The 9,693-nt window shown below is 33.7% G+C and overlaps 1 protein-coding gene across 1 annotated transcript; it reads right to left on the bottom strand.

The window, feature by feature from the left end:
* Positions 1–2,582: 2,582 nt before the first annotated feature.
* On the bottom strand, positions 2,583–9,639 carry LOC134264825 (2-amino-3-carboxymuconate-6-semialdehyde decarboxylase-like; the record flags this gene model as incomplete). The annotated part of the gene is made up of 7 exons (XM_062747101.1): positions 2,583–2,920; positions 5,835–5,930; positions 6,557–6,729; positions 8,058–8,153; positions 8,540–8,633; positions 9,374–9,450; positions 9,613–9,639. Coding segments are annotated over 7 exons (626 nt in total), but the record flags the coding sequence as incomplete, so codon positions are not given.
* Between the last annotated feature and the right edge of the window lie 54 nt (positions 9,640–9,693).

Raw genomic sequence — 9,693 nt, 5'->3', positions numbered from 1 at the left:
CCTGCCTACCGGTCACACCCGCCGTGTGCTCCTTGATATGATCAAGAAATAACGGAAAAATCCGTCGTCAATTCTGTGCTTAAATAATGGACTACCAATTAGTATGAAAAACGTCAGTCAGCATTTAACTCAATGATTAACTGTAATAATTGTAATTTTATATGCATAGGATATCACATGAAGATGGTTATTCGGACGGAAGACCTCTCGTTGCTCGCAAAGAGTTTCTAGTTATTATTATTTTAGATGCATCTGGATGCCTTGTGTTACTCAAGTTTGACAAAACTCTGAGTACTAACTTGCACTGGATTTAGCAGTTACTAATGTACATCGTACAAATATGCTCTATAATTGAATATGCTTGATAATTTATATCTACTATGTACCGTATGTTGACGATCTTTAAAGAAAGGGGCATTAATTCTTATTCTTTGCAAATTACTTCTATCTTTTCTAGTCACGTCTATATTGTTTAAATTGAATTATAATTGCTAATTTTAGCTAATGGATTTGAGATGCTTTAACTTCATTTTAAATAAACTGTATGTTGTCCAAAAAATATCTTTGTTTTGGATTTTGTGGAGTGTGTTGAATTCTCTAGCATACAGAAAACGACATAAGTACCTAAATTTTGTTGTTTTTCTTTTTTTTTTAAAGATATCAATCAACCATATTTGCATATTTAGAAACTGTGATTTTATCAATATTTGTTGAACACCAAATTTCGAGGATTTCGTTGTTGAGCAGATCCACGAATTTGAATGTTGATTGAATTAAGAAATTTGTTGTTTATTTGTATATAGGCAAAGCTTTTGTCCAAGAAAGTACGTATCCTCGAAAATGTCTGTTTTACAAAATATACGAAAATTGATGCCAGCAAAATTAATGGAACCACAGTATGTAAGAGAAAAGTGATGTTGTATTCTTACTTCTCCTCGGTACCTTGATTAACCTCTGGTGTTGCCGAGGGATCTGCGGTTTGTCCTGCATATTAGCCTATAAGTGGAAATTTTACAGAGACGGCACATTTAGCGATTCGTCCTTAAGAATTGGTATTATATTTTTAGCGAGATGTAATTTTAAAAGCTCACTAAAAAAGCTATTACAAATAAAGTTCAAATAATTTTCAGCGATATTTAATTTTAGCGATCTTGGCACCCTCGCTAATAATGCCAAAATTAAATACTCGCTAAAACTTATGCTCATACGTTATTTGTACTATTTAAATGATTCATCACAGATCCTTAGCTTATCTATCAAAGCGCAAAATTCACTTTCTCATTTAAGTTAAATTTCAGTCAAGGCATTACGGGTTTAAAATAACAAACCCTATCCAAAATTGATAATAAGCCTTTGAAGTTCAAAACATGATGTTTAAACACCGAAAACCTCAGAGCAGTTTAATTTGCGCATATTTTTTTTCCAGATCGATGTCTTTAATTTCATATATCATGTAACTTTAAGATTTAAACAGACACTTGATTCTTGTTGCAGTTGATACCCCCCCCCCCCCAAAAAAAAAGGGGGGTGCGTGTAGCTAGTTTGATTCTACAATTCCCGTGGAAGCCTCAATATCAATATGACTAATCATGAATTTTCTCCTCTCGAGAAAAAAATTTTTTTTTCCTTTATATTCCTATGTAGCACTTGGATTCTTCATTTTCACCCGCCCTTTTTAAATGTAAAAAAAAAACTTGCGATATTTATTTTTGTTTCTTAAGTAAGATAACTACGTAATATTTCATTTGTTTAAATATATCTACCATGCATATGAGAGACCAAACCATCATTTTGAATTAAGTAATCGGTCATTATCACTTCTCTGCAATGTTTCAAACATTAATCTTTGAGCTCTGGAAATGTTCAAAAATGCAATTTTTAGTTAGATCTTAGGGTATGGTAACATGGTGACCGTGACTTATAGCAACCAGAAATTGCGGTTAACTTCAACGGTATCAAAGATTATTCCTCATCGACAGCTTTCTTTTCTCTCTTTTTTTTTTTTTTTTTTTGGAAAATATGCATAACATACGTCATAGTACAAAAACTATATGATATAGAACAGATTGTATAACAAAAGTATGGTCATCTAATTATATGTTTATTTGCTCTCTCTCTCCAACAACTTGCTAAAAATGGCCCGATTCAAAATCTTTCAAAATCTCAAAAAGACGGCGTTTCTCTCTTTTCATTGTTGAATTTTCTCATCCCGTTGAAATTTTCTAATAAAAAATTCCCTTACTTACCAATGTCTTAACCTTGAGCTGAGAGAGGACAAGCTATTATTACTTTTAACATGGTCTCATTAAGTGAAATATATGGAGACAGTATTGAAGCTCAATAGTCCATCCAAAGAATACAAATCAAGAATGGAGCAATCACGGACTTCTAAAACATCAGAGGTGGGATCCTAATTTTTAAAATAAAACTTTCAAACAAACACTGCAGACTAGTGAGCATGGTGAGGAACATAATTATTTTCAGATTGTCAATATGAAGACAGTTGGCACTTTGGGATTTTATTATGACTGTTTTATCATACAAAATTATCAACCATTTTTTTCATTATTATTTTTCATGGTTATACCCATATAAAATAAAATATACATTAAACAATTCAAAAATAAAACTTCTGTGAATTGAAAACTGAACTTCACTGAATAAATTCAAATGTACATACTGCTTACTAGTATACAATAAAAATGTACATATAACATTTCGGAAGTAATTCACACGAACCTTGTTTCATAGAATGCAAAACGGAATGTGTCATGAAATAAAATTGTATCATTGGTATTATGTCACTACTTTCACCTGCATCGGGAATACCGGGTATAATTTCTTCCTTTCCTCGACTTTATCCAAATACTGCTTTATCTAGTCCTAAGAATTCACAGGCGTTGTTTACCAATAATTTTTCCTGAAGAAACAAAATATGTCAACTCTGTTTAGACACTGCTTTATTATGCAGGGTTCTCCATGAGCAATTTTACTGTGTTGGCTTCAACACAGGAGTTAAATTCTCTCTAACAGAATCTTTTATCAAAAAAATATACCATCTTTTAATTCTTAAGGAGGTGCACATAATAATCTCTTAATTAGGATACTCAGTCTTGCTTCACCTTACATAATCAATTATTATCTCCCTTGACTGCATGCATGAAGGAACAAAGACAAAACATAGGTAATCAGAGATTACAGAGCTCACCTCAACGAATGTTGTCTTTAAATAAGGCAAAGTCACACAATTAACCAACAAAAAATGTACATTCCAAAAATGAAAATATCTAAGCAATTTTGATCTGATACTTTGAAGTAGACCAACATAAAAAATTGAAAGTAGTTCTTCTTCATGAAAATGTAATTCAGCATCTAAAGCAAATTTGAGTTTTCATCTCTTGATGCAACATTTGTGCAAGTTTGGTTTATACAATGTTATAAAAGCCTTAAAGTTTTTTGGTAAAAGACCTGCAACCATAACTTTAACCTGGTCTATTATCTGAAAAATATATATGTCGAATTCAGCATCCGAAGCAAGCCCGGTAGTATCCATCCTTAGATGTATTGTCCATGCAAGTTTGCACATTATAAGGCTCATACATGTAGTTAATTGGAAATGAAACATACATCAAAAACTAACATTTTCACTCATCCACAAAATGTAGGTCAGATTCAGCATCCGAAGCAAGCTTGGTAGTATGCATCCTAAGATGTATCATCCATGCAAGATTGGTCATTAAAGAACTCATAGTTACTTGGAAATGAAACCTGCACCAAAAACTTTTACTTGTTCACTCAACCGGAAAATGTAGGTCAGATTCAGCATCCGAAGCAAGTTCGGTAGTGTGCATCCTTAGATTTATCATCCATGCAAGTTTGGTCAACATAGGGCTTAAAGTTACTTGCAAATGAAACCTGCTCCAAACACTTTAACCTGTTCACTCAACTGGAAAATGTAGGTCAGATTCAGCATCCGAAGCAAGCCCGGTAGTATCCATCCTTAGATGTATCATCCATGCAAGTTTGGTCAACATAGGGCTTATAGTTACTTGGAAATGAAATCTGCACCAAAAACTTTAACCTGTTCACTCAACCGGAAAATGTAGGTCAGATTCAGCATCCGAAGCAAGCCTGGTAGTATCCATCCTTAGATGTATCATCCATGCAAGTTTGGTCAACATAGGACTTACAGATACTTGGAAATGAAACCTGCACCAAAAACTCTAACCTGTTCACTCAACCGGAAAATGTAGGTCAGATTCAGCATCCGAAGCAAGCCTGGTTGTATCCATCCTTAGATGTATTATCCATGCAAGTTTGGTCAACATAGGACTTACAGATACTTGGAAATGAAACCTGCACCAAATAACTTTAACCTGTTCGCTCTACCGGAAAAAGTAAGTCAGATTCAGCATCCGAAGCAAGCCTGGTAGTATGCATCCTTAGATGTATCATCCATGCAAGTTTGGTTAACATAGGGCTTATAGTTACTTGGAAATGAAACCTACACCAAAAACTGCACCAAAAATGTTAACCTGCTCCAAAAACATTAACCTTGTCATTCCTTTGCTAAAATTGCAGCATCTGAAACTTTGACTGGTACAATGAAACACACTAGAACCATCTTCCATGCATGTCTAATCAATATAGGGCATTGAAGTACTTAAAAAGAAAACTGCTCAGAAAAATTTAACCTTAACCCGGGACGCCGACGCCGACACCGACACCGACGCCGAGGGTATTACATCAGCTCCCCCAACTTCGTTGAGGTGAGCTAAAAAATGTAATTCTCTTTCACTCTTCCATGATACTGTATAATTGCTAGCTGCATTTTTGATCCCGTGAAGTCTGCAACACAGTAAAATTTCAAATGCTGGGAAACCCGTTACGCTTTATTTTTTTTCAGAATACTGCATAAGCAGATAATGGTAATCAAACTACATGTGTAGTTTGGTTCCCATTAAAAATTATGAAAATGATTCAACTCCAGAAGTAAGTCGGACGTATGTCATTAAGATGTGTTTCTCTTTGAGGCCCCCGTGTGGCGAAACAAGATTAGGATTTAAATTTTTTTCAAATGTTGGTCAAATGCCAGGTTCAAGCTTTCAACAAGCTTATTCAACAAGATTATTTACCAAAGGTTAGCTATAATAATGGACAGAAGGACAGAAACCCCAACCTTGTAAGAGGTCTGTTCAACAGAGGCTTAAAATAGTTTTCTTTTTAACCTGTTAAAGGACAGATAAGAAAAAAAAAATTCTGCAAAAATTGAAAGAATTCTCAAAAAATATTTTAAGTTATATATGACATATTTTTGGTATATTTAGATAACCAAAATTAAACTAGAGGTAGAGGGTAATGTGAACACTGAGGTCACAAAATGATCACCCCCCCCCTTCCCCATTTAATTTAAAACATTTAAAACATTTTTAGTCTGTCTGCATTAATTCTTTGATTAAACGAACTTAATAATTTATGCAGAGCAGCAGAAAAAATTTCTAAAACTGACCTGTAATTCTAGAATTATTATTTCATTCAGTAGTTAATAAAATTCATAAATGCTTTGGTCAAATTTTAATGTAATACTGTAGATGCCTTACATTTTGCAAGTACTTTTTTTTTGCAAAATGGCTATTGAACAGCAAATTACGGGAATAATAATTCAAAATTGGACAGTTGGTCAAGAAAATTAACATGTACTTCATCACCATCTAATAAAAGCCTGTAAGTTTGTTTCATGATTTTAATGCTTTTTGTGAAATTATGCAAAAATTAATTCCTAGAAATAATTAGAAATACATGCACATACAGTATACAAAACCATAAAGGTATACCTTAAGACTCTGTTCAAACTCCGAAGATTCAATTAATTTTCCTGGGTGGTGCTCACCAAGAGGAAAGGGGTAGTCTGATCCCATTATAACTCGATCCTTCAAAAAAAACAGTGGTGGAAACCTGAGACTGAATGGCAAGACTTAATGCTTCTAGGTTTTACAATTAATAAGTACAGTGGACCCTCATTTATCCGGACGCTTTGGTTCCCAGTCAACTTGTCCGGATATGTGAAGCGTCCGGATACCTGAATCACCAGTTAAACAAGACAATATAACATTTAAAAATTCTGTTCCGATGAAAAATCGTCCGGATACTGAAGCATCCGGATATCTGGCGTCCGGATACTGAGGCATCCGGATATCTGGCGTCCGGATATCTGAAGGTCCACTGTAAATATATGTATGGTTAAACTACTAAAAAAAACAAAATCAAATTCAACAATAAACAAGAGATGTTTGTAAAACTCTTATGCCCCCCTCCCCCAAATTGGAATTTTTCCAAGTCCAAAGCCTGAATCTGTCAGAAATGGTGTGATTGTACATGTACCTAAAAAGAACTTGACCTGGATGTTCATCTGATAAATTTGTATCCCAAATTTCATATATGTATGTGTTACGATTGCGAAGAAAAATGAACGGAAACTCAGTGGAACAACAGACAGACAGCAGCAATTAAAGCAATATGCCCTCCCTTCTTCGAAGGGGGGCATAAAAGTTGATACCTTGCCTATAACATCAATAAGTAGTTCCAGAGCTTTGGCATCATGGACAAGGGCATCTGTGTAGAACTGGCCAAGGAATTTACGAGGGTTTGTTTTGCAGTCTGTGGCACAAAGATCTGGACGGACATTATAACCATGTTCTATACGACCCACTGTGAATGGAAAAGCCCCTCCTGTAAATAAAAAAAAAAAACAGTCTTACTATGAATACAAAGTTGAACACGAGTTGTAGCGATTTGCATTTTATATTTACAGACCTGCCTACCCTTTTCACTGCAAGGGTGTAATTTCAGTAAATTTTTGGTGGAATTTTAGAGGTAAAAGCGTAATCAATCGTGTTTTCCTATTTTGTTGTTTAATTACAATTCTTTTTTTTTCTTTCAAAGCAACAGAAATTATACTTTACCAAACAAAGCTGTCACAACATTTTCTTTTTCAAATCATCTACTGGCTGTAAAATACCTGTATCCTATATTAAACACAAATCAACCGCACACCTTTATTGCAGCATTTGCTCAATTTGCATCAAATCACATAATTGAAGGCTTGCGTTTGCATGTTTACACAAATGGTACATAATAACACTGTATTATATATTTTTAACACTCGAATTTCTCTATCTGGTTCTAAGCATGTTAAAATAAACTAAATTGAGCATAGAAATGACTGTACTTATTGCAATATCATTTAATAGTTAATATAAGTAGGGCCTTCTCGTGTTCTTCGCCAGTTAACATATAACTACATACTAGGTATATTACGTACGTTACTGAACTGGTTTCTTTTGATAACATTTTATTTCAGCAGGTTGAACTTTGAGTCTAAATTCAGACGATCATAATGGATTTTAAACCAAAATATCAAAAACGTAAAATTAATATAAGTGGCGTAATAGCATAATTTTGTGGTAAAAAGCGGAAGAATTACGCTGAAAGTGGAAGGGTAGGCAGGTCTGTATTTACAAGCTTCAACGTAAATAATCTCTGCAAATGGAAGCATCTTTAAATATCAGAGAAATCTCTTCTTCTCCCTTACCCTCTGTCTACATGTACATAGTATTACATGCATTTTTTATAAAAAAAAATATATAATTATATACAGTGAAACTTGTCTGATCTAGATATTGTATGATTCAAAATCTTGCAAAAAACAGTGTAAGCTATAAGTCCCTTAATCTAAATTTAAATGTCTAATCCAAAATGTTTTTAACTTGAGTCTTGTTCAACAGAGCGAACATTCACAAGTGATTGCCAAAATTCTTTATACCTCCAATAGAAATGTTCACAAGCACTTGCTCTACTGAACAGGCCTCTGACCAATTTCTTAAGAACCAACAGTCTCCAGTTTAGACAGATTTTACTGTATGAGCATTCAGTATCACGCCTCTTTAAGTATTTTATCATTTTCATAAATCTAGAGAGTGTTCATAAACATAAATTTTGCACAAATTTTGCAATTTGTGCAATCCATGGTTACTGTATTCTTTTCAATGAAAAATTACCTCCATGCGCAAAACAAACTTTGAGTTTAGGAAACTCCTCCAAGACTCCTCCCATCAGCATACAACAGATAGCTGTGGCAGTCTCTGAGGGCATTCCTGTAATGACAACAGAAATTTTAGAAGGAATATGTACAATGTATTCCTGTATGGATTTATTCCTTCCGAAGCAACCTCTGCTATTCTGTATTTCTTATATGACATTGGGACTTACTCTCAACATTTGTTAATATTTGCTGAATAAAGGAAAAGAATATTTGAAATACAATGTCATAGTAGAATGAAGGATATGGAGATAAGGAACAGTATTCAATATCAAAGTCCATAAAACCATACAAAATAGGAGCAGAGCAAACACAGACCTTAAAACATCAGAGGTGGTATCAGGTGCCATGGAGGAGTGAGCATCCCCTGCTGACTGGTCATGCCCGCCGTGTGCTCCTTGAAATATCTTTATTCCTACATTTTAATTATAAATTACTGACCTACCAACCAAGGAAGCCAATATTTCTTCATTCGTCCACTCAAGTCCATATCCCAGGGGTGGACAAAGATGGACACATTATGCTTCTCAGCAGCCTGACAAAAAAATTAATTTACAGGGCATATCATCATAGACTGAGAAAATCAGATTATGGGGAAGCAATTCAATATCATCTGATGCCAGCAATGCAGTGATTTGGTTTAAAGCAATATGAGCTGCATTTTTTAGAATTTAATTTGCTGTTAAAATGTGTAATTATGATTAATTTGTATGTAATTCAAACCCTTATGACCAATAAGAGCAAAATAAAGTTTAAAAATGTTTTAGAAGAAATATTTCTGTACAATCGAATATACAGTATTATATAAGAAATTATTATTGTACAGGACAACAATAATGTAATTTTGCTTCAATCAAAGCATATAAAAAGTTCTTCCATCGCAAATATGAACAACAGAAGTTCATAAATGTTCTATTTTCCTGTCATTGAAATTGTTAATTATAAATTTGCAACAAAATTTTCCGATGTCCAACATGCAGCTTATATTGCTTTAAGTTTACATATATGCAGTGTATAGCACCCAAGACTCCAGTACAGGGATTCCACATCTTGCATCATCTGGCCATGGCAATATTAGAACACCCGGGTAATACTTGAGGTAAATCTATGTTGGTAATCAATATGAACCTAACATTTACCATAATCTCAACAAACTTGATATTTGATCAGAACACATTCTCCTTTAATAAGCACATTATTTTAGGTAAGTATAATACAGAACCAATTAAGAACAAGTTTAGAGTTGTAAAAACACAATCAGTAAACATCACTTACTGCAAATATTGGCCTTAATTCTGCTGCATCCAAATTCCAGTCATTAACGTGAGATCCTATTTGTACACCATTAAAACCTATAAAGAAATGTCATGTTGTTCTTTTATTTTCATAACAGCTTTACAAAACAAAATTTACCACATTATTTGAAAATCACAATTTATTGTCATATGCAGAAAGTCAATTTGAAAATAAGTTTTTCTTCTTTTAAATATTGTACAAAAACCTGTAAGACTTACAAACATAAGTTACAATGCACTGGATGTCTTCAACAGGGTATTATTTGATCTAGGAATAATTATTTATCTTGGAATTCCAGT

The sequence above is a fragment of the Saccostrea cucullata genome, unplaced genomic scaffold (assembly GCF_032062105.1).
Source record: "Saccostrea cucullata isolate Sc308-1 unplaced genomic scaffold, CSIRO_AGI_Scuc_v1 ctg20774, whole genome shotgun sequence".
NCBI lineage: Eukaryota > Metazoa > Mollusca > Bivalvia > Ostreida > Ostreidae > Saccostrea > Saccostrea cuccullata.
This window is presented reverse-complemented; position numbering and strand designations above follow the sequence as displayed.